This window comes from Marmota flaviventris, chromosome 5 (genome assembly GCF_047511675.1).
Source record: "Marmota flaviventris isolate mMarFla1 chromosome 5, mMarFla1.hap1, whole genome shotgun sequence".
In the NCBI taxonomy this organism is placed as follows: Eukaryota; Metazoa; Chordata; class Mammalia; order Rodentia; family Sciuridae; genus Marmota; species Marmota flaviventris.
Genome location: NC_092502.1, coordinates 31529691 through 31553965, shown reverse-complemented (window position 1 = coordinate 31553965; position 24275 = coordinate 31529691). Strand labels below are relative to the sequence as shown.

Below are 24275 nucleotides of genomic sequence, written 5' to 3'. Positions count from 1 at the left end.
CTGCACCTGACCTAGTCTGGGCCAAACCCAAGAGTTGCAGGGCTGATTCAGGTTTGAGGACATAAGCACATCCATCACCCAAGTCATGGGGAGAGGACAAGAGGTCAGCCAACCTGTGCAAAGACAGCATTTTTTGGTTTTGGTGTATGACTGTGAATTCACCCTCTGTTTACAGATAACTCTCTTCACTATTCCTAGGAGGAAAAAGAAATGCATTCGGTACTTACCCGGAGAAGGCCGCTGCCCCAGCCCCGTTCCTTCCGATGACAGTGCTCTAGACTGCCCTAGGTCCCCAGCTCCCCAAGACTCACCCTCATTCCTTCTGCCCCTCTTCCCCACAGAACTGCTTGCTAGCCCAGTGGAGTCGGCACCAACATCCCCACGTCTCTCCACTATTCTCAGTCTCCCTGCCCCTGGACCACCACAGGCCCCTCACAGCACCCTGCAGAACACACAAGTACAGCAACAGGAATCTCAGAGGCAGGCGGCCTAGCATGCACAGGACTCCTGGCCTCCTCCAGAGGCCTATCCCTTTAGAGAAAGCAGAAGAAGCCCCAGTCATATGGAAACTGGCCAGCAGCCCTCCCAATACTCCATGTAGGGTCCATGCCCTGAAGATTTCAGAGGCTGAACAACTTCTGCCTGAACGTGAAGCCATCAATTCAAACTTCTCAAGTGGTGGGACCATATTAATGCCAGTGTGTCGTCTCATTAAGGGAATCCTGATTCCTGTGGCAGCCTATATTGTGGTGTCCCCAACCCCGCTCCAAACCATGTGCTTTACTAGCCAGATACCCTTGTCTCCCTTGCTTTTCTGCTATAGGTCACAGAAGGGCAGGACTAAGCTCAGCTACATTCTCTACAGAAATGCCTCATCTGTCCTCCTCTGCCACACCCTTCCCACACCAGACACTTCCATGGATCAAGAATAACCTGTTTTATCAAACATCATCTGAGCATGATCACAACCACAAAGCTCAAGATGACTATGCTTCTCCAAAGGGAATGGAGGAGCTGTTTACAGAAAACCAGCTGCTCTTCATAAGCTGAACCAGAGGAAGCCTCTTAGTATATTCTCAGGAGCTTAGAAGAGGAGGAGGGAATGGAATAGGTTTAGGCCTAACAACTTATCAGGCAAATGCGGGTTCCTGAGCAACTTAAGAAACCCTGACACCAAAGCTCAGGCACCAGGTGATGCAGGCAAATAGTTCAAAGAAGTCATGGCCCAAATCTAGTATGTATCCCTCTCCATTCAGTCTTTTTTTCACAGTTCCATTTCCAGCTCATCCATGTCACTTGAGCCAGCTCTTGGGCAATTTAAGAGAGTAAACCCAAAACCTCCTCCAATAGCCAGAGCTTGCCTTCTAGCATTCAGACCAGGCCAGCTTGTTTTTTTCCCTTTGGGGCTGAAGGAAAGAGGACTGTTAAAACTAAAGGAGCCCAGAAACCTCTAGTGGTGGACATAGGTTTTCACCACAGCCTACTTTAATCAATTTTTGAGCCAAGCTTCAACCCTGAGCCTTGAGAAACAAGTCTTTTATTTTAATTTAACTTTTTTTTTTTCCTTTTGCCTTCTCCTCATTGTACATAGCCTGAATCCAAAGAAAAAGGGCTGTCTGTGTACTCGTATATACCCTTACAAAAAGCCTTTAGTTACATACTTTAGCCACTGGTTTCTCAGAATCCAAAGATCACCTATTCTTGTGTAGTGTTGCAAAAAGTCTTGAGAAAAAAGGACCAATGTAGTGTTCAAAATATTTTTGTATTGTTAATGCATCATCAAAGAAAAACTTTTTAAAACATGAGAATAAAGATACTTTTTACTGGGTTTTTCAAAGTCTGACCCTGAGGAATAAGATGTTTGGGTAACAGCATGACATTTACCTTTTCTTTTCCGGTCACAAAACTTGGGGGTTAATTGCCTAATATGGTGTACATATTCCCAAGACTTCCAACCTACAGAAACTAGAGATCACCCTTGTCATTTACCCTATAAGGACATGGACCCCCACCCCTAAGGCTGGGCTCATGCTGAGAATAAACTTAAGACTACAGACCTTTACCCCACAACTGATGCAGCAAAGCCTGTTTTCCAGTGCCCTTAAAGTGATGAGTTGGAAACTGCTATCCTATAAACCCTGAAAACAAAATGGTTGCATATGAACACTAGGCTTTTTCCCTGAGAGCAGAAAAAAGATATCCTGTTTTCAAGGAAAATAAAAGCAATCAATCTCTTACAACTGTCCATCATCATAAAGTCCTACAAAAAAGATTTTAATAGCACTCTTTGCTGGCGACGATTATGTCTATTAGGGTACTAAAAGTATTTTTCCTGCTGGGTGCGGTAGGCCCAAGCCTATAATCCCAGAGGCTCAGAAGGCTGAGGCAGGAGGATCACAGAGTTCAAAGCCAGCCTCAGCAATTTAGTAAGGCCCTAAGCAACTGAGACCCTGTCTCTAAATTTATTTTTAAAAAGGGCTGGGATGTGGCTCAGTGGTTAAGCACCCCTGGGTTCAATCCCCTGTACCAAAAAAAAAAAAAAAAAAGGATTTTTCCTATTTTCATAAAAGACCTGTTTAGTTTGATTGCTGATCTACAGTATGCTTTTTACAAGGCAATTACCATGTTAAAATACACTGCTAACTTCCTGAGACCTATTGTGAATGTGAAAGAGATCATAAAAACCACTCTGATAGATCAGTTGGCCATTAGATAAATGCTGGGCAAAAAATTTCACAAGGCACAGCCACTAAGCCACCATTATGCATTGTTTTTTCTTTAACATTTTGGATTTTATATTTTAAAAATATTTATAAAGTCATCTTCTAGAGTAGTGTTTCTTTAAAATAGGCCACTGGAAGCTGTAATCCCAGTCTTACTTCTTTGTGGGAGGATGCTACAGGAGACCAACCATTCTCTGGACATCTGTCCCATTTTAAAGAATTCCACTCTGGCTACTGGCCTAGTTGTTTCAAAAAATACATTCTAAACAGGGCTTCTGCAAGGCTGGGTTGTTGCATCTGATTTGGTGTCTTACTTAGAGTACACTGGATACATAAACAATGCAACCTTTGTATAGTGGTGTGTGGGGGGGTGTCCTTTGGCAACTTTGTTAGACCAGTCTTTTAGGAAAAAAGAAAAACACAAAAACCACCTGATTTCCAAAAGGAAATCCAAATCCTCCTAACTCACTCCACCATGTTCCTATGAGGCCAGAGAGTGATTTGAGATTGCAAACCCAAATTCAACTTCAAATACCATGCCAGTTTTCCCTCACAGCTAGCCAAGAATCAACCATGTTTTCTGAGACTTCACAGGACAGGATACCCTTATACATTCCCAGACAACTGGCAGACTTAAGCCTTTCTTGAAACAGACATTGACTGCTCCCATCTACTGCAACTGCCCCCCATCCTGTGCTAAGTGGATTCAGTGAAGGCTCAGCCTAGCATAAGCAGGGCATTCCCATGTCTTTTTTTTTTTTTAAATTGGGGATTGAGCCCAGGGCTATTCTACCACTGAGCTACATCCTCAGCATCCCCACTTTTTTTAAAAGACAGGGTTTTACTAAATTGCCCAGGCTGCCCTCAAAACTTAAGATCCTCCTGCTTTGGAGTCACTGGGATTACAAGTGTGTGTCACTGCACCCAGCTCATGTCTCCCAATTCGAAGGTGTTTTCCTCTTTTCTAATTAGCCCAGTGACTACCCTTGAGCTTTTTTTTTTTGGGGGGGGGGGGAGTTGGGGGGGTGGGTTGGCTGGTTCCATAACCTAGGGCCTCATGCATGCTAGGCAAGGAGTCTAACTGAGCTACATTCCCAATCTTTATAACTATCTTTTGAAGGACTCCTGTGGTCTCAAGTTCTCTGGCTGCAGAGTCCCAGGCTGGCATAGAAGTACTGCTTCCCAGCTCTGTGCAAAATAAGCCTGGCTAGGAAGGCCACAACCAGAAGGAAGCAGAATGAATGGTCTCTACATTCTGTTCCAGAAAGGAAGGAATCAGTTTCTGTATCCATTTCTAGGAAAACAGAGAGGCAAAGGTAACAAGGCCATGTCAAACTCCTGCTTGCCAAAATTTTTTAACCAAAACTAGTTAATTATATAAAAGCCAAGTTAGCTTTGCTTTTGAGTTTAGAAAGTCTACACTGACTCTTGGGTCTCTTCAGAGTTTTTTTTTTTTTTTTTAATCAGTGCTGATAACTGAACCCAGGGTCTTGCACATACTAGGCAAGCATTCTACCACCGAACTGCATGAACTGCCAAAATCCCAGCTCTCTTATAAAGCAATACCTACTTTGTACATTAAGGACAGACAAGAAAGTGAGCCAATAAAATACAACACATCAAAAGAAATAACTTGTTTTTACAACATAAGAATTATCCTTACTATGACAGTGTTAGGGAGAAAATATAAACTAACATTCAGGAAGGATATGGTTTACTTTTAGATCCTAAGTGACAAAGACATTCAATGAAAAACTGACAAGCCCAAGAATTGTCAGAGGAATCATAATTACCTTTAAAAAAGCACATCATATTGCAGGAGGCAGCTATGCATTTTCTATGAATATAGAAAAATATTGACAAAGTTCTTTGGTACTAGCTGGCAGTCACCCAAATTTGCCAAATACCTACCCCTCATTCTCTTTCCTGACAAAACAAGTTAAGCCTTGAGGTTAACCAAGAAAGGATTTCTCCCCTCTCCCTATGTATATTAGTAATTGAAGAATGGCTTTATGATTCATCACCACTAACCAGTTTCCAAACCAAAGCTATTAACCAGTTCTCCTCTCTCATGCACTGAAACTGCTCAATTTCTTTATGCTCCATACCTGCATTTTATGGGACTCTTTATCACTAATGTTCTTTATACAGAAATACATGGAGCAGTGCTGCTAAATAAAGGTAAGTCCTGCCAGCAAAGGGCCTGTAATTAAGTCCTGGAACAATGAATATAAAGCAGACTGCATCAGACTGAAATTCATAGAAGGTACTATTTTTAACTTGTCCAAGGCCATGTAGGCACTAAGCAGCAGAGGTGAGACTCCAACCTTAAGGTATAATCTTCATGCCACATTTGTTTAGCATAATAGTAAAAATATAAGCATGAATATACCTTTGAAGACTGAGGTATATCTGTTAAAGATAATGGGAAAGAGGTACTCACTACAGGTGTGAGCCTGGAACACTCCTGGTAGACAAATTAAAGGAATAATGAGCATATAGAAGGAACAGGGAAAAAAGGTTAGGAAAATATTACTGCAGCCAGACTGATTTATCTGGATAAATATCCACAAATACCCTATTTTTTCCCAGGATGAGTTATCATATTCCCATTAATCCACGAGATTACCAGGATCTTCTGTTTAAAGACTAGGAGGCAAAAAAAAAAAAAAAAAAAAATGTTGGGAGTGGCTGGATATGTAGCTCAGTTATAGGTAGCATGCTTGCCTAGCATGTATAAATTCTAGGTTCAATCTCCAGTACCACAAAAAGCTATCTGCTGAGTGAGCACAGTGGTACACGCCTTCAATCACCACTATATAATGGGGAGGCCGAGGCAGCAGAATCACAGGTTCAAAACCAGCTCAACTTAGCCAGACACAGTCTCAAAAATAAAAAGGGTTGGGGTAGAGCCTCCCTGGGTTTAATCCCCATACCATACATATACATGCACACACAAAGACTTAGGGCCATAATTAAAAGTCAAGAATGGAACAAAAATTTAAACTACCATGTTGTCTTTTCATTCATCTTTCTGAAAGACTACATTATCCTTTAAATATGAATAATGATGTTATTTATGCCTGTCATTCTAACTTGAAGTGTCATGCATGCAGATCAAGAGCTAATGATAATAGGCTTCCATTTTCTAGAAGCTGAAATTCCTTTACAAAATTCAACATGGCATATGCTAGTAATCTTAGACCTTCAGTGAAGACCTGGGCTTGTCAAGATACTACTAAGGTTACCTGAGATGGTAAAATCTATTGTAGGAGTTGATCACTCCAGCTAGGACTGGACTCTTGTTACCTTCCCGACTGCCCAGGGCAAATGGAAAACAAGTTTATTTCCTAAGACAAATTGCAATGGTCATCAACTTTCTGCAAAATGTCAGAAGATATTTCAGGCTTTTTGGTCAATACAGTATGGGTTTTTTTTGTTTGTTTTAAAAAACAAAAATTATTTTTAGCTCAAAGACTGTAAAAACAGACTGGGCCAGATATGACCCACATGCCTATTGTAGTTTGCGATCTCTGATAAAGAAAAATAAACTGAGAAGTATGTGAGACAACAAATGGAACTTATGTGAGACTACATATGGGATTTTATTAGGCAAGATAAATTTGGAACAAGTGGGAAGAGAAATAAACAAGCTATTGTCATGATAACCTACACCAGAACAACTCACAGTAAGTGTGAAGAAAATACAGTAAAATTACATATGAATACAGATAATGATAACTAGTAAAGATAAAGGGAACATAGTAGGAAAGGAAAAAAATCTGCGAAATATCTCAAGCCATCAAAAAATTTTCATTCTACTGTGGAGGGAATGGCATGCGGTTTTGTGTGAAGAAGTGAAGCACTGACTCCAGTTAATCACATAAATGACAATTAGAAGAGACAGAAGTCATTAGTATTGTCTGGTTATGTCAGTAGCCTTCAGTGAGCTAGAACATGAACTGCCTAAAAACATTTTTCAAGCTAAACCAAATATAACCAAATTTAACCCATTTAAAGTAAGTGAAAAGACACATATAAGTCCACAAAAAGCAAACTATTTACTACCTACTACATAACTTACTCTTTATTGAAAGTATCTTGCACTTACGATGTTTTCTGGATTTTGCCACATATTTCAATGTTAAAAGTTACTTTTTACATGCAAGTAGTATGAATAGTTTTCCCCATATGGGAACACTGATTTATAAAAGATGACATACCACATGAATGAAGTGTCTTTTTTAATTGAAAAGCTATCAAACTGTCTAGTTACATTTCTCCCCTCCAAATCCACAAACTGGGTAATAACCGAGTCTCTAGGCAACATATTCAAAGCTGATTAAAAAAACAAAAAACAAACAAAAAACCCGAGTCCTTCGGTCCAATTAAGGGAACCCTGCTACATACAGGCAAATCTATCCCAGTGGTACTGCTCGACTCCAGGAGGCTGGAAGAAATCCTAACAACCCCAACTCAGAACATTTACTTCAAGTAGCCTTTTTCCAGTTTCCAACTCATGAATAAAGATAATATTTTTTAATTCTATTTCAGAAAATTTTTTGCAAGTTGTTTTATTTACAACGCCAACTTTTAAAAGCTCACTAAAGTTAACTGGACAATAAACTAGGCAGAAATCGCTTTACAAAAGGAGGGAAAGCCCAAAATGCCACTTTCTACAGAGAACCCACAGTTCAGTTTTATTCAGAGTAAAGAAAAAAAGAAACTTTCTCTCACACTAAAAGAAATTCAGCCATAGGTTTGGAGTCTGTACTCAAAGTACACATGCAATAAGGACAATATTATGCTAATACAATTGATTTGCTGCTGCATTTGTCTACTGTTTGTCTAATATTAACAATTATAAACAGAGCAGTGCAACTAGTATTTGGAACAATCCTTATAGTGTTACAGTGTCAGGTACATTTCACTTCTCTTCACACCACTGGTTCTCTTTGCGTACCTAGAAGAAGAGACAGACATAAGGAAGTACCTTAACCTGAGTAGTCTTCCTGAGACTTGTATTACATACTGATTCCATCAACAGCCTATGAGGTAAGTCAGAAGGACACGTAAAAACCAGAAAAATAGCCAGGTATGGTGGCATACACCTGTAATCCCTACGGTTCAGGAGGCTATGGCAGGAGGATTGCGAGTTAAAAGCCAGCCTCAGCAAAAGCAAGGTGCTAAGCAACTCAGTTTTACTGTCTCTAAATAAAATACAAAACAGGGCTGGGGATGTAGCTTAGTGATCAAGTGTTCCTGGGGATGTCCCTTAGTGATCTAGTGTCTTCAGAACCACCCCCCATAAAACAAAACAGGAAAATATTAGGTTAAGAGTACAGTTTCTAACTCCCTTTGTTTACCTCCCCAGATCTGTATTCTAGTCCTGCTGAAATTATTAAAAACAAAAAATTCAATGGTAATTCACTTTAGAAAAATTGAGAGAGCAAATTCAACTAGTTTATTCATATAATTTTGGTTCATAGCCACGCCAACAGTCATTCTGTTGGTTCATTTCTTCCCCATTCACTAATTTGCTCAGAAGTATTCTAGCCTACACTCTTCCTTTGGCTATGCTTTTCTGAGGTCAAATATGTATGGTCTATATACCCCAGGTACTAAAATTAGAAAGTGCTAATGAATTAATATGAAGGAACTCTTTGGTTTAAAACTCACTTTTTCTTATAGTATTATCTAAGTGTTTAAACTCAGAGACAGAGCAGTAAGAGTATGTGTAGGACTCAGAAGGTAACTATTATCTCCCCTCAAGTTTCAAGATTCCTTGATAAAAGCACCTCTTTTCTTGTCATGTTAATGGGTTTTAGTCTCTTGAAAATCATGTGATCAAAGACAAACTTCATGTTACCCACCTGGGCTTCCTCCTCTTCAGTAAAGTCATTTTTGATATTGAAGGTTTTCCGAATCTCCTCAGGAGTTTTCCCCTTGATCATATTGGCAACAGTCTTGCACGTAACATCAAGCAAACCTTTGATGTCTAAGTAGTTTGCAGCCTGTAAAATGATAGCTGTTTTCACCCACGTATATTAGATGTTTCAAGCTAAAACCAAAGTTAGTGACTGACAATCTACATTAATTAGCTTAAAATGCTAGTTAATTCTGCCAGGCACAGTGGCACACACCTGTAATCCTAGCTGAGGCAGGAGGATCACGAGTTCAAAGCCAGCCTCAGTAATAGCAAGGCACTAAGCAACTCAATGAGACCCTGTCTCTAAATAAAATACAAAATGGGGCTGGGGATATAGCTCAGTGGTTGAGTGCCCCTGAGTTCAATCCCTAGTACAAAAAAAAAAAGCTAGTCAATTTTAAGACATTAATTCTTACCTCTTTTATACTCATTCTTCTGCTTATTATGAGCTATTTCATCTTTCACTAGTTTAAGGTAGAAGCTTAGCTTTCTGGCTTGAAACTTTTCTAATCTAAGTATTTTTAGTACTATCAATTTCTTTCAGGTATTAATTCAGCTGTGCCCAAGAGATTTTTCGGTGTTTTACTTGCAGTTCAGCTTACTTTAATTTTTTGGATTTTTCCTTAGACCTATGAGTTACTTAGAAATGTGTTTGTTTTCAAATACTTGCAGATTTTTTCAGGTATCTGTAATTAATTTCTAATTTAATTCTATTGAAGTTAAAGAACCCATTGTCTAACTTGAATTCTTTTAAATTTTGACTTGTTTTATATATAATGTTCTTCAGATGTCAATTAAGAAACCCTAGTAGTGTTAGTGTTCCATATCTTTACTGTTTTTCTATCTATAAGACAGATATTGCAATGATAGTTTTTTTTCTTTTTTTCCAGTACTGGGGATAGAACCCAGCGCCTTGAACACACTAGGCAAGCACTCTACCACTGAGCTACACCCACAACCCACAGATTTGTATATTTCTTCTTTTTCTTGGATTTGCTTCAATTTTGAGTTCTGCTTTCTTAATGAACTGATCCCCTCATTATAAAATTGCCCTTTAACCCTGTTTATATTCTTTGATCCAAAATCTACTTTTGTATAGTCACTCCTGCCTTCTTGTCTAATGTTACAGCAATACTCTCATCTTTTCCCATCCCAACCCAATTGTGCCTTTGTATTTAAAAAGTGTGTTTCTTACAGAGTGCATATAGCCAAGTCTTGCTTTTTATTTGATGGACATCGCTGCTTTATAACTGGTGATTGGACCATTTAAATTAAATGTAATTATTAATATGTGAATTTAAATATAGTATTACATGTGAGTTTAGAAAGTATTAAAATTGAATATCCATGAATTTAGCAAATTCAACTTTGTAAGAAGTGGTAAAAGCTCTAGAACAATCTTATACATTAAAAAACATACCAGAATAAGTTCAAAAAGTGTTCCTTGGTCAACTTTCAGGAATTCTTGGTCCCAAACAGGGATATCGTCTGTTCGCTTTTCTTTGTTCTCATCATCCTCAGGAGGAGGGGGGTCATCCTTGTGGTGTGTGCACCACTGAATGACCTACAACAAAGAAAGTTCAATTCCTCTGGGACATTCTGTCACTCCACTGCTAAGACAGCATTATTCCTATATTGGGATAATAACTATTTAGAGGTTGATTTGAATAATAAGTTAATGGCCAAGCCTGAATAGAAAAACTAAAACCTGAAGAATCTTTACAATCTTAGAGTGTAGAAGTTTTATTAGATAAACAAAAACTATACAGCCTTTTTTTTAAATGTACAAAAAGAATCATAAAGTCTGACAGGATAATGACTGGAAGATACCAGCGTACAACCAACAACAATCCTTATTTATTTATTTATTTTTAGGTGTGGTTGGACACAATACCTTTATTTTTTAATTTTTATGTAGTGCTGAGGATGAAACCCAGTGCCTCACACATGCTAGGCAAGTACTCTACTGCTGAGTCACAACCCCAGCCCAAGAATATAAAAATCTTAATCACTATAAAGAAATGGGTTAAAAATATATACAAGCAATGGGGCTGGGATTGTGGCTCAGTAGTAGAGCGCTCGCCTAGCATGTGCAAGGTGCTGGGTTCGATCCTCAGCACCACATAAAAATAAAAAAATAAAATAAAGGTATTGTGTCCAACTGCAACTAAAAAAAATATTTTAAAAAATATACACAGGCAATTAACAAAAGAAATCTGAATAGTCAAACATGGTCAGCCTCACTAGACACAAAATAATACTAAGTCAGATACTACTCTAAGAAAAAAATAAATCAAAATTGTGAGGATACTAGTTACTAGCAGTATTTAAAGGAAACTCAGTCATCTACTAGAGAGTATAAATTAATATAACTCCCTTGAAAAGTAATTTAGCACTACCTAATAAAACCAAATATGTACATTACACTTATAACCAAGCAATTCTAAATAACCCAGAAATGAGCATATAACTACTGATGTAGGACAAAGCAGAAAAATCCATGTTCTCTTGGTGGCAGGGAATGAATATATCATAAAGTTTCAGAAAACTGACTATTCAAATTATGTACAGCAGCATAAAAACCAATAATCAATACTGGAACTGTTAAGTTATAGACTCTAAGTAGTACGTAGATGTCTGTTTGCTATGTAATTCTTTCAACTTTTCTGTATCTTTAAAATTTTTTCATAGTATAATGTTGAGAGAAAATGACACAGCTGAGAAATTATAGTGCCAGGACGGACGGATGGACGGACACACACACACACACAAAGAATTATTTCAAAAAGGAAAAGCCAAGCATAAGGGATTTCAATAAATTAAGTAATTGCTTTTTAAAAAGTTATTTCAATTATGTAAGAAGCAGTAGTGGTGTACTCCTGTACTTCCAGCAAACTGAGAGACTGAAGCAGGAGGATCCCAAGTTTGAAGTCAGTCTCAGCAACTTAGCAAGACCCTAACTCAAAGTAAAATACAAAGGGGATTCAAAACAAAACCATTTCATTTCATGCAGAATGAAAGAGCAACTATGAGTTCCTGCCATCCCAGTACCCTCTCCAGAGCCTGAGAGCTAAAACTCTCTAGCTCCGCCTCAGATACCTTTTGAAAACTCCATTTAATTAATGGCAAATAAATGGATTCCTGCTCCATAAGAGCACCGACTTCAATAATTCTACCTTGTTTGTGGGGCAGTGTTTGGATTGAACAGTCAGCAAATTTGGCAGTGGTAGAGTTTATGTGTGCCCCCTGCATTGGGCTGCCACTAGACCAACTTGTCCAAGGGTATGACAATCAATACACTACAGTGGAATAAACATTATAGCCACCAGGGTTGTCCTGAAATAAACTTTTACGCTTGATCATTGAAACACACGTGTATTTTAGAGGTTTTGTGCTCTGTAAACAGAAGCTACACTGAAAGAACATAACCAGTCCCAAAGGTAATTCAAATAAAGATAGCAAAGGTTGTCTGATATTCTTTCTTAGAGTTACAAACTATGTAATGTACAAGTTGTGAGCAACAGATAGCCTTAAAGTTGATCGTGACCTTCCTATACATGACTCTCACATCCAAGAGGTGATAAAAAAAAATGGCAGTCCAAAGTGAACAAAGAAATAGAGACCTTAGGCATAAAGGAAAACATTTGTGGTTCCCCATTCAGGACTTCTTCCTATCCTCCAAGGGCTAGTGAGTCCTGGAGGTATTTGTTCCGTTCTCATGTTTGTGTTTTGTTTAAAAGAAAAGTGAATGATCAATAAATAACACACATTTTTATAATAAAATCATCTTTTCATACTCAAAAATGTGCTAATACAAAAGACCAGACAACTCAAATATTTATAAGGCCTTGATAAATAAACTGCAACAACTATCTATAGTCATGATCATACTACATAGAATTTTAAAAAAGGATGCTATGAGTTGAAAGATCATCATTTTATTTAGTTATATGGATAAAGAAAACATTTGCAAGTATATAGTCTGCTACTTTAAGAATGAGAAGAAATATACTTATTTGTTAATTATCTGCAACACAAAATATTGGAAGACTAAATGATTACCTGAATGAGGGGGATCAAAGTTAACAGGGAAATGAGAATGAAGTGTTACGTGTTCCTTTATTTTTGGTTTTAGTCATTTCAAAAATATAACTCTAAGAAAGGTAGGCATGATTCAATTCCATGATGCTCTGAGAAATATTTTTATGAAAGGCTATTTACCAATATCTATGAAAATTTAGGTGTATAAACAATCTTGTGACCCAGATTTCTTACTATATCATCTACATAGACATAGGAGTACCAAGTATAGAAACCTTTCTGTAAAGCATGTGATTAGCATGCACAAGGCTTCAAGTTCCATTCCCAAGACAGCAAAAAAAGAAAAAAAGTATTTCTAATAATCAATGACAATGGTCAACGGTGGCAACAAAGCAGACAAAACTTCTTTCTGTATAGTATTGTTTAAAATCATTCAAATAATTGTTGAAGAGTCATATTTAAAAGTAATTTAGGCAGTAAAGTTCTAATACAGACAGTTAAGTAGACTTAACTGATGTCAGGAAAACACCAATAGTATATGCCTCAATAAAAACTATACCAGAGTAAATTCAAGTGTGGTTGAGTTTACTTTCAGAAAATCTACCCAAAATTAAAAAAAAAAAAAAAAAAAGAAAGAGAAAACTACATTTTCCTATTTCAGGATTAGAAGCATCATAGGCTAGATTCGGAACTACTCATCTAGACAAAGAAAAATGAAAACATGCAGAAGCTTAAAAGCTAAATTCACTGAAGACCTTAAAAGATGCTGGGAATGCAGCTCAGTGGGAGACCATATTTTTAGCATGCTCAAGGCCCTGGGTTCAATCACCAGAATGAATGAATAAAAAAATAAATGAAGACCTTACCTTTTTTAATATTGCTGCATTAACATTTGGTAGAGGAACTGGGTCATCATCTCCTTCATCATCCATTCCCAAATCTAAAAAAACCGGAAGAGTGACCATTATTTCCAACTCTCTACTCCCAACTAGGCTATATTTAAAACTTGCAAGGCATACTGTCTGAAAGAAAACACAAAGTACTTTACTAAGAATAGTTATAAGAGCATTTAAAATTGGTGGTTCCTGACAATGGGTCCATGATCCACCCAAAAGCTGTGTGAGTAGGACGAGAATATAATAAAAGAGAAGTTTTTAATTAGATTTAACAAGAGGGGCTAAATGAAAAAGTGACTTAAGATAGCCAGTCATCAGGAAACAAAATTAAGGCTAGACCCTTATTCTTACTCTCTTTATACCAAATTCTCTAGATGGACTGCATTTAGAAAAACAATGAAAAGCATTATAAGTAATAAAATTTCAATCCACTGAAATATAAAACCCATGTGTTCCATCCCCAGTACTGCAAAACAAAAAATACAAAAGAGTTTAAAGATGTACACACACACGCACGCGCCCGCTCGCGTGAGGTCATGCAGCTACTGACAAAAACAAGGCAAACAACCCATATACACTGGTATGAACAAGAAAAGTTTTTAAAGCCAGATATAAAGATAAATGTTATCTGAATAAAAGTGGAAATATGCTTACACATTTGTCTAAAAATTACCTCCAGAAAACTTGAGGAACTGTGAACGATATTAAGTCTAAGGAAGTTAACAGAGAATGTGGGTTGAGGGACTTACTTTCAACATATACCCTTGCATTTAGTCTATTAAGCACTTATTACCTAAAATAATGAATCTACAAGTTTCTCTGATAACAAAGGTCTAACTCGAATTCTCAAAATGGTTGGTGAGCCAGATGCAGTGGAGCACACCTGCAAATCCAGCGACTCAGGAGCGACTCAGGAGGCTGGAGCAGGGACTCAGGAGGCTGCAGCAGGAGGATCCCAAGTTCAAGGCCAGCATGGGCAACTTAGCCAGATCCTGTCTCAAAATAAAAAAGGGCTGGGGACATAGCTCAGTGGTAGAATATCCCCCAGGTTCAATCGCCAGTACTGCATGAAGGGTAAAAATAGTGAATCTTTTTTGTTTGGGGGGCGGGCAGTACTGGGGGTTGAACCCAGGGGTATTCTACCCCTGAGCTATATCCCTGGATTTTTTTTTTTTTTTTTTGGAGAGAGGGTCTAGCTAAGTTGCCCAATCTGGCCTCAAACTTGGGATCCTCCAGGTCCAGCTTCTCAAATAGGTGGGGTTACAGGCATGCACCACCATACCTAGCTTGGTTTAAAGATTCTGAATAGAAATGTTTTTGGTTTTTTTTTTTTTTTTGACCTATCCTTCAGTTTCTATACAACTAAAGAAGAGCTCCCTAACAAAATAATGTAATTGTTACCAAGTACCAAAATTAGAGGCCAAAAGTTATCGTGCTGTATGGTTTTAACAGAGTTATCAGTGATGCAACACGGCCAATACTTAGTCAAACATTTAAGTACCTAATATACAAGATGCTGTCCTAGGCAGGAGAGAGTCAGCAATGAATACAGGAGCATGGTGAGTGGGGAGTTGCAATTTAAAAATTTCTCCTAAGATTATCCTAGTAAAATCTTAAGAGGCAAAAATACCTGAAGCACAGGGAACAGCAAATGCACTAAGGAGTGTCTGGAATGTTCTGAAAACACCAAGGGCTAAGCACAGTACACTCCTATAGTCCCTACTACTCAAGAGGCTGAGGCAGAAGGATCATTTGAGCCCAGGATTTTTAGGCCAGTCCAGGCAATTTAACTAGACCCGATCTCAAAAACTAAACAAAATAAACATAAACACTAAAGAATCTAATATTATTAGATTGGTGTTAATAAATAGGAAGTGAAGCAGATAAGAATTGAGTAATAGGGAGCTAAATAGTAGTAAGATACTCAGCTTTCTGGCATAAGAGGAAGCAGGAGGGAGAAAAGAGGGAAAACAACTCTGGTTTTGATAATTCAGGAACAAGTCGTTAACTTGGACAAGGTTTGTACCCAACAAGAAGTTAAGAAATGATTTACTCCTGTATGCATTTTGAAGAAAAAGCCCAAAGAATTTGCCAAGAAAATGGAAGAATATGAGGAGTCAGAGAAGACTGGGGTTTGTGGCATGGGAAGGATAGACCTGTCACTGGTAACTGTTATGCAAGGTGTCAAAACCAGGCACTGTGGCACACACCCATAATCCCAACAACTTGGGAGGCTGAGGCAGGAGGATCTCAAGTTTAAGCACAGCCTCAGCAACTCAGCAAGACTCTATCTCTATAAAATAAAGAATTAAAAGGGCTGGGGATGCAGCTCAGTAGTAAAGTGCGACAGGGTTCAATCCCCAGTTCCCTTCAAAAAAAAAAAAAAAAAATGTAGGTGAATTTGGGAATTGCTATTGCCATGATTCATGATGCTATGGTACTATGACCAAGGGAATGAATGAGTACAGAAACAAAAAAAAGTCCAAGGATTAAGTCCTAGGGAACAGGCTTTAATGATGGTTATGGTATGAATGTGAGCTGTCTCCCAAAAGCTCACATGTGAAACAATGCAAGGAGGTTCAGAGAAAAAAAAAAATGACTGGGTTGTAAGATTCTTAACCCAATCAGCGAATTAATCCCCTGATAGGGTTTAACTGAGTGATAACTTAAGTGGTAAGGTGTGGCTGGAAGAGGTGAGAATTACAACATGGCTTTGGTGTGTATATTTGTATATGGAGAGTGGAGAATGTTTCCTGATCACCATGAGGTGAGCTGCTTCTCTTAGCCACACTTTCCGGCCATGATGTTGAGCCATCCCTCAAGTCCCAAGAAATGGAGCCAGCCTTCTATGGGCCAAGACCTCTGAAAACATGAGCCCTCAAATAAACTCTTCCTCCTCTATAATTTTGCTGGTGGGGTCATTTAGTCACAGCAGCAAAAAAGCTGACTAAAACAAGATAGGAGTCTAAGTAGTATAATAAAGTCTCTTGGAAGCAACTAAAAGAAGCCAATTTTCAAGTGTCTAGTTGACAATCAAAAACAGACAAGGCACTTAACCACTTGGAGGTTACTAAATTTAACAAGCAGTGTAAATGGAGTAGTAAAGGCAAGAACAGATTCAAGTTGGGCACAGTGGTGCATGACTGCCATCCCAGCTATTCAGGAGGCTGAAGGACTTTAAGTTCCAGGCTAGCCTGGGCATCTTACCAAGACCTGACTTGGGGGGTGGGGGTGGGTAGGCTAGGGATGTATAGTCCAGAGGCAGACCACTCAGTTTCCCCCATACTGAGGAGGGAGCAGACTCAAAAAGAATTTAATTCTTCTTATCCTAGATGGGTAGATGAACTTAACTCCCTTCTCCTTCCCACAATAGCAACCATGATCCCATCTATGTGTAGACTAAAACTATAAAATGTCAATGTTTCAAGTTCCATTTGTCATCTTTATGTTTCCTGGACAAGTATAAACTCATTTTTCATTAAATGAGAGAAAAGAAGTTACACAATATAAAATACTGGTGCTTGGGGAGTTAAGATAAGGGAAAACAAAATAGAAAACCAGCTTTTTAGTTCCAAAGGTTATTTGGAAGAAAGCTTAAGTCACATTAAAATTAAGCTCCTTAAGAATTGTACGGTTTACTTCTCCAGCACTTGGATGTGAAGCACTTTTTTGTTTTTAAACCAAATGCACAAGTAGCAACAGTCATTCCTTTAAGCTATTTGGTTTCAAGGACTTCTAAAAGAAACCTGTGTCCTGATACCACACCCTGGACCTGAACAAATAAGCCAATCCACATGTACACATGCCAAGATTTTCACTTCTGATTGTCCTGTGATTAAAAGGTTTTATTTTGTTTTCTAAGTCACATGAAACTCTAACAAGAGACACTGCAGATGCAAAACAAGGAAAGCAGTAAGTTGCCAAATTCAAAAGACTCCAGTCTTCAAGAGGTTAGAATCCTGTATAAGCTACTGGTACTTAAGATAAAACCATTCACCTCTGATTTCCAAAAGGTATGGAGAGAATCATTTAACTGTTGCTATCAATCCACTTGCTTCAGTGATTAAAGGTGACATAAAACCTTCAAGAAGCCCTATGTTCTTAAAATTGACAAATGTTCTTTGAAGCAGCATGGGACAGATTAGTATGTCAAGCACCAACTAATATGAAATAAAGAACACTTTCATTGCCAAAGCAAGTATACAGGCAGCAATTTTACTGTCAGTTTCTACATCTTTCACATAAAGCCTTACTCACCTGCCTTTAGAGATACCTGGATTGCTTTCATATTCTTTATTAGTGACCATACCATAATTCTTCATTTAACAGGTACTTGATGAACAGTGACTGTGGGATGTACCAAGGGGTTTATAAACCTAATAGAAGTGATCTGTGTAAGTTACAAGAATATAGGACTGCAAGTGCCACATGATTGGTACCAAAAATAATGCTGTGTTCAGCTTTTATTGGAAAGCAGAAGCCTCTTATTTAGAAAACTGAAGACACATTCTCCACAATTCAGTTTCTACCTCTACCACACCTAAATATCTACGTTAGTAGTCCTCTAACTTATCAACTACAATAAAATCCTAAGTAGCCAGTCTATAGTATATGAATCTGGTAATCATTCTAGTCATCTAGAAATACTTCCTCTACCCTTTGTTTCCACAAATCCTACTCCACTGATTTGTCCAATTCTGATGACTATATTCTTAACACCTCAGCCCTGCACTAACCTCATCTTCCAGAGTTATACTCTAATAGTGCACCATACAAACCAAGTCTATCTCTAGCAGTTTTAAAAGTCAAGGGCCAAGATCCAAATTTGCCTACTAGACGGCTGCATTGATATCTACTTATTTATTTTGGTACCAGGGATTGAACCCAAGGGTGCTTAACCAGCCCTTTTATTTTTTTAAGACAAGGTCTCACTAAGTCCATAGGGCCGCGCGAAATTGCTGAGGTTGGCCTCAAACTTGCAATCCTCCTGTGTATCTGAGATTACATGTGTGTGCCACTATGCTCCGCTCTACATAGATCTTTTGAAGGAATCTCAAAACATAGTTCAAGCTCAGAGTCATTTTCTTCTACATTCCTCTCCAATTCATGTACAGTTCTACCAATGACAGTACCAAAATCCCACTGGACCCAACAAACCTCAACTAATAACCTTAATTATACTTGTTTCTAATTAATCCTATCTACCTCAGAATGATTTCCAAAACATTCTAACTTTACTAAACTTGAAATACGTGTAATCTTTCTAGTACTCCCACTGTGTCTTTCCAAAAGGGTAAAGAACACTGTCAAGATGTTCCTGCAGCATCACTTGGCACACAACTTTATTAATGCACTAATTACACCAAGTGACTGTTTGCTTTGTTTAGTGTCTGGCTCTGCTCCCTTCCTAGTTTATAACTCTTCAACGGCAAAGATTATCTCTCACCTTCTTTTCACTAGTATATAGCTAGCACTTGGCACATAACCCCTTTCTTCATTTAAGTATTTGTAAGCTGCAGATCTTGCTTATATAAAAACCTGACATTTCAGTGCTAAAGAACACCACTGCTACTAAGTTTTGTCTTCCATCAATTTTAGACAGATTTGTACTGGTAACACTAAGAAGGCTTCAAAGTTTCAGGACCTGTTTTCTTGTGTCACTCTGCTGTGTTCTATATATATATACTTCTCAGCAGGTTCAGAGGAATGATACAAGGGAAACCTTGTTTTTAAAGAAAAATGACACATCTACAGAGCTTACTCCCTATGCGAAAAAAAGGTGTTCTATTTAGCTATGATAAAATAGCCCTTTCCCAAAGGCTTTAGTTTTTGTTATTAGAATTTGGGCGCAGTGGCACATCCCTATAATCCCAGAGACCTAGGAGGCTGAGTTAGAGGCCAGTCTCATAAACTTAGTGAACCCCTCAGAATGCAGAGACACTGTCTCAAAATAAAAAAATGAAAAGGGTTCTGGGTATAGTTAGTAGCAAAGGGCCCCTGGATTAAATCCACAGTACCAAAAAGAAAAAAAAAAAAATACGAATTCAAATTTATTTGAAACAAAAATGGACCACTGTCTGACACCTGAAAAATCACTTTGGACTTAATTATCTTGTGTTTTATCCTTTTAGGAAGTATAAAAGTCATTAATTAAGACACTGCTGCAGAAAAGATGACCTGTGTCAGAACAATGCAGTCTATGCTTTAAAGACAAAAAATGAAAACGTTAAAAAAAAAATCCCCAGCACCACCAAAAAAAAAAAAAAAAGAAAGAAAGAAAGAAAAGAAAAAGAAAATGTTACCCTTTCATAGTCTTGAGTCTTATGACAGATGTAGTTCATGTAAATCCAATATTCACAAGTTATCTCAAACACATTTCTTCCCCTTTCCTCCCACCCAGGTTTTCTGATAGACTTACCTTCCAACATGGTCTTGATTGTCACAGATTGTTTGGCAATTTCTACGTCAACTTCAAATATCTCCCCATCAGAACTCTGCAACTTAATTGAAGGCATCTAAAAAAGGCATACTGAATGTGAAATTCAAGAGGTACTAGGTTCTATGTGACATTTCATCAACTACGGTCTGTCATGTCTAACTTATAAATTATAATAAAGTCTAAATAACCTACAGTATATAACCTTGTAAAACCCTGTTGTAAGTAGTTCTTCACAGGCTAGACAACAGTATGTCTACAAATTTTTTTCAAAGTATACTTTCCAGGAACCAAAGCTTTTAAGGTCTGCCCTACTAAACTCACTATTGATATAAATTTAAGAGTTAGTCTATACTTCTGATGTAAATTCTATTCAAAGTAAAATATATTTATTTGCTTTCAGCTCCCACTGAATAATTACTCTATTTGAATAGTTAACTGCTACAATCAACCACCTGCAAATGTGAGGTGATCGTTCCAAATAAACAAAGCTATCCAATAAGACAGTAATTTCCCCATAGTTAGACCTACCAGTAAAAACTGAGTTCATATCCAAAGAGTAGATCAGGATATGCTCATTTATGTATGAACCAATGCAAGACATATACAAAAGAATAAAAGGACTTAAGGATAAACAGGTGTTAATATAATTTCCAAAACCTCATAGGGAGATTAAAATTCGGAGTTCTGTCTTTCATTATTCATCGTCCAGGTGGCCAAGTTTAAGATCTTTTGGCAAATACCTGCTTCAAAATACATTTATTAACTCAAATGAATCATGAGTTATTAGGAACAAAATATCTTACATAAAATTAAGCAATTGACTTCAAAGAACTTGAGTTCTAGCAAAAAAACCAAAAAAATCCACTGAAACTAAAGGTTCTAAGACAGCAAATTATTGCCATCTTAAAAAAAAAAATAGCAGCAATATCCTACTGTTAAGATTAATTCAAAATCTCTAAAATTCACATAGGTCCAGGCTTTCAGGTATTCACAATCCTACCATGTCCCTATTTAGTAACTTAGTTTTGAAGCTTTCTAGGTGGGCTAAAAGAAATACAGTGTCAATTTTCACCAAAATGTAGAGTTTGGCATTCAGTACTATTATTTGCACCTATTTTAGGTTCAAAGAGTTAACATCACTTAAAATATCACTTAAAATATCACTACATCACTTAAAATATTCATTCAGCTTTTCTGAGACAACTTGGGTGTTGCCATCACCCAAGCAAACAAGTTGTTAAAAGGAAGCAAAAAGGTAAAGCATGTTTTACAATTGCCATTGAAATATTCAGCTCTCTCCTCCAAGGCTAGAAAGAATCAGATTTCACTTTTCAGCTGACAAACATGTCTGCTTCTCCATGTTACTTAGTGCTTGCCAATAATGCAGTTGTCCTGCTCAATGGAAAAAGGCCCAGGGTGGCGGACCCTCCCTGTGACAAGGCAACAACAAAAGGTATCTGTGAAAGAAAATATTTTAAAGTGAGCCCAACTTTAATAACCAAACACTTTACATTTTTTTAAATATTCCATACTACTGCAATGAACATTCCAGAAACACAAACCTAATAACTCAGTTGATAAATAAAAGCAAGACAACAATTTCATATTTCCTTGAAATAATTAACAATAAAGAAAGATGTGCTTAGTCACAGTCAAATTCGTGTATTAGGTTACTCTTAAGTGAGCCAGGATCTTATTAAATAACAGAAAGGCAATTGGTTAATCTGTAATTCGATGCACTTTGTAATCCTAGACGTTACAAAGAGAACTTTCAGCATTATAGTGGAATTAAACACAAAATTTTTATTAATGGCGAATTTAAAATCATTTTTAAAAACTCTTTATCTAGGCTCCTGTACTTGAAAATTAGAGAACCCTCCAAGGTTGGCATAAAGTGATTTCTATCACATCACAAAGTTAAAAAACAAAACAAACAACAAAAAAAACTGTTTTTGGAGGATTGGGGTCTTCCACACAGTAACCCGAAATTACGAAAACTCTTTTTTGGACTGTAGGGTGGAGAAGATTGTTATATGGCACATACGTTCTATTGTGGCAATGATGAATAAAATGCATGCCCCCCAAATCCAAACCTGAAGTAACCACTGAAAAGTGAACCAAAGCAGGTAAACTTTTTATCCCCTTAAAAAGCCAGACACGTCAAATTTTCAGGAGCCCGGGCTCCTAAAAGTCACACCACTGTGACGACGATATCTGCTAATACAAATAATTTCGGCGGCTCTAGGCCGTGGCAAAACAAGGCTGAGAAACATTTAGAAAGAGAAGGCGGTTATCTGCTGAGACTTGGCGGCAGAGCAGGACCGGTAGCTAGTGACACTAGATACAAGCGAGAGAAAGGAAGGGAGCCAAAAATGCAGGGGACTACGCCGCCATACTCCCTCCAGAGAACAACAACAACAACAAAAATTCAGGCACCGACACACGCCCACTCTTACGCCGCCGCCCCCAGCAACAAGCTCAAGGCCGAGGTAGGCCCCGTGCGGCCCAGGCCTTGCAGCCGAGTTCCGCGCCAGCTGATGCTCGCCCGCAAAAAAGGCCCGAACCCGAGCCCGTTTCATACTCAAGAGGCGCCGTGAGGGCGCGCGGCCACTACAGGCCTGGGCGAGTTGTGCGCAGAAGGGCTGAACAGGCCCGGACGGCGCCTCCCGGAGAACCGGGTCGACAACGGGTTCCACCGGGCCTGAGGCGAGGCCAGGCCCAGACGCAGCCCTCCTCGCGCAGGCCAAAGCCGCTGCAGTAACGCCACCCACCCCGCAACCCGAGGCCACAGCCCCCTCTAGCTCGTAGGTGACTACTCACGGTGTTTGGTCTCAAGAAAAACGGCGGTCCGGAGGCTGAAAGGAGCGGGGCGGCGACCACACGAGGAAATAAAAAGGTGCTGGACAAGGCCACTCCAGCGGCGCCTCGCGGCGTTGGCCTTTATACAAGCGGGCGCAGGCGCCGAGGACCCGGGGCCTGCGGCGTCACACAGCCGGCTGGGCTGGCCGCCGAGATTGCCTGACGGCAGTCCGAGACGGATGGGGCGGGCCCAGGGCGCCGGCGGGCAGCACTGACCAAAAGAGGCGGGGCCGCGATCGGGGGATTGGGGGGCCGGAGCTTTTGCCTCACCCCCGCCCGCAAGAGCGCGGCTCGGTCTCTTCAAAGCCGGCACCAGCCACCGGCTGCTTTACCTCCGCGTCCCGGAAGGGTCTTTCAGGCAGGGGCTGTCCTAAGCTGTGTGAAAGACCCCAATCCTCCAAAGACTGGAAACAACAAACAACAAAATGCGGGTGGATGTGGGCGTGTGCGAGCCACTGAGGAATGTGTCACGGAAATGATACACCCTGACCTGCAAGCGCTCTCCACAGGCACTCCATGAAATGATATAGTGTTAGCTCTTTTTACCTTTATAGTGAGGAAAGGGGTTCCAAATGGTTAAGTAGAGGAGCCATGATTTGACCAACTCCATTCATTTTAATGTTCTTCCCCCACTCCACGTGATATGGGGAATTGAACCCAGAGCCTTGTACATGTGAGGCAAGCACTCTACCATCTGAGCCTCAAGCCCCATAGTTCGATGTTCTTGACCCTTATTTTCTACCCTTGACATTTGAAAAGGCTTCCAGGCCCCAAATAGCTATTGAAATCGCAAGCCCAGAGAGAAGGCGTGTATGTAGCCATCCGTTCTTTCAGTAACTGTGCACTTAGTCCCCGTGTGGGAGGCACCAACCGTGCTGGCGATCCCGCTGTGAGCCAAGCAGCCAGGCCCAGCAGGACAGAACTCTGTTGTACAGGCTGCCCCCGGAAGACTGTGATAAGTTCGACAGGATAAATCAGCTCTACAGGAAAGAGTCAGGTCTGAAAGCCCCTACGTATGGCCCCACTCCAATCAGGGATTGTGCAATTGCCCAGCCCTGTCCTGTTCTAAGAGAAAACCTTAACACCCCCTTCCCAGGAGGCCAAGGCGCCTGGTTCACGTAGCCAACAGGCATGTGATGGTATTCCTGACACTAGGAAGACAAAAGACGCTTCCACACAGGGCCCCCTAAAGAAATCAGATACCTCCAACTCCTCGGTCTGGGACTGGGCTGGCAGGTCAAGCAGCTCCTTGGATTACCAGGTCTTTGTCTGCAAGCTGTGGTATCCAGTGTCTGCCAGGTGCCACAACTGATGACAGAAGATGAAAGGCCCACAGCTCTCATAATTTTTATCTGCAGCATAGCCCTTGCCCTCTGCAGCTATAGCTT

General features: G+C 39.3%; 2 protein-coding genes across 16 annotated transcripts in view; one reads left to right on the top strand and one right to left on the bottom strand.

The window, feature by feature from the left end:
* Nucleotides 1–1837, top strand: part of Tcf7 (transcription factor 7) — a 31278-nt gene extending 29441 nt beyond the window's left edge. For 4 of the 12 annotated variants that reach the window (XM_071612085.1, XM_071612084.1, XM_071612083.1 and 1 more), the window contains one exon: nt 176–286. In XM_071612085.1, the coding sequence (XP_071468186.1) occupies nt 176–198 (23 nt within the window). In that variant the 3' untranslated portion in view covers nt 199–286. Of the gene's footprint in view, nt 1–175 lie in introns of all 12 variants that reach the window. The other 8 variants (XM_027949645.2, XM_027949648.2, XM_027949643.2 and 5 more) reach the window with 4 other exon arrangements.
* A 4467-nt stretch (nt 1838–6304) lies between these two features.
* Skp1 (S-phase kinase associated protein 1) lies at nt 6305–23014 on the bottom strand. Of its 4 annotated transcripts, XM_071612086.1 has the most exons (7): nt 22849–23014; nt 21300–21485; nt 20008–20104; nt 13560–13633; nt 10073–10216; nt 8597–8737; nt 6305–7686 (listed from the first exon to the last, which is right to left on the bottom strand). In XM_071612086.1, exons 2-7 carry the CDS (start codon nt 21306–21308, stop codon nt 7651–7653), a joined length of 501 nt encoding a protein of 166 aa, XP_071468187.1. In that variant the 5' UTR covers nt 21309–21485; nt 22849–23014; the 3' UTR covers nt 6305–7650. The 4 variants fall into 4 exon arrangements, with proteins under 4 accessions (XP_071468187.1, XP_071468188.1, XP_027805412.1 ...); XM_071612087.1 differs by lacking the exon at nt 21300–21485 and having other exon boundaries at nt 20008–20118; nt 22849–23013; XM_027949611.2 differs by lacking the exon at nt 21300–21485 and having other exon boundaries at nt 22849–23008.
* Between the last annotated feature and the right edge of the window lie 1261 nt (nt 23015–24275).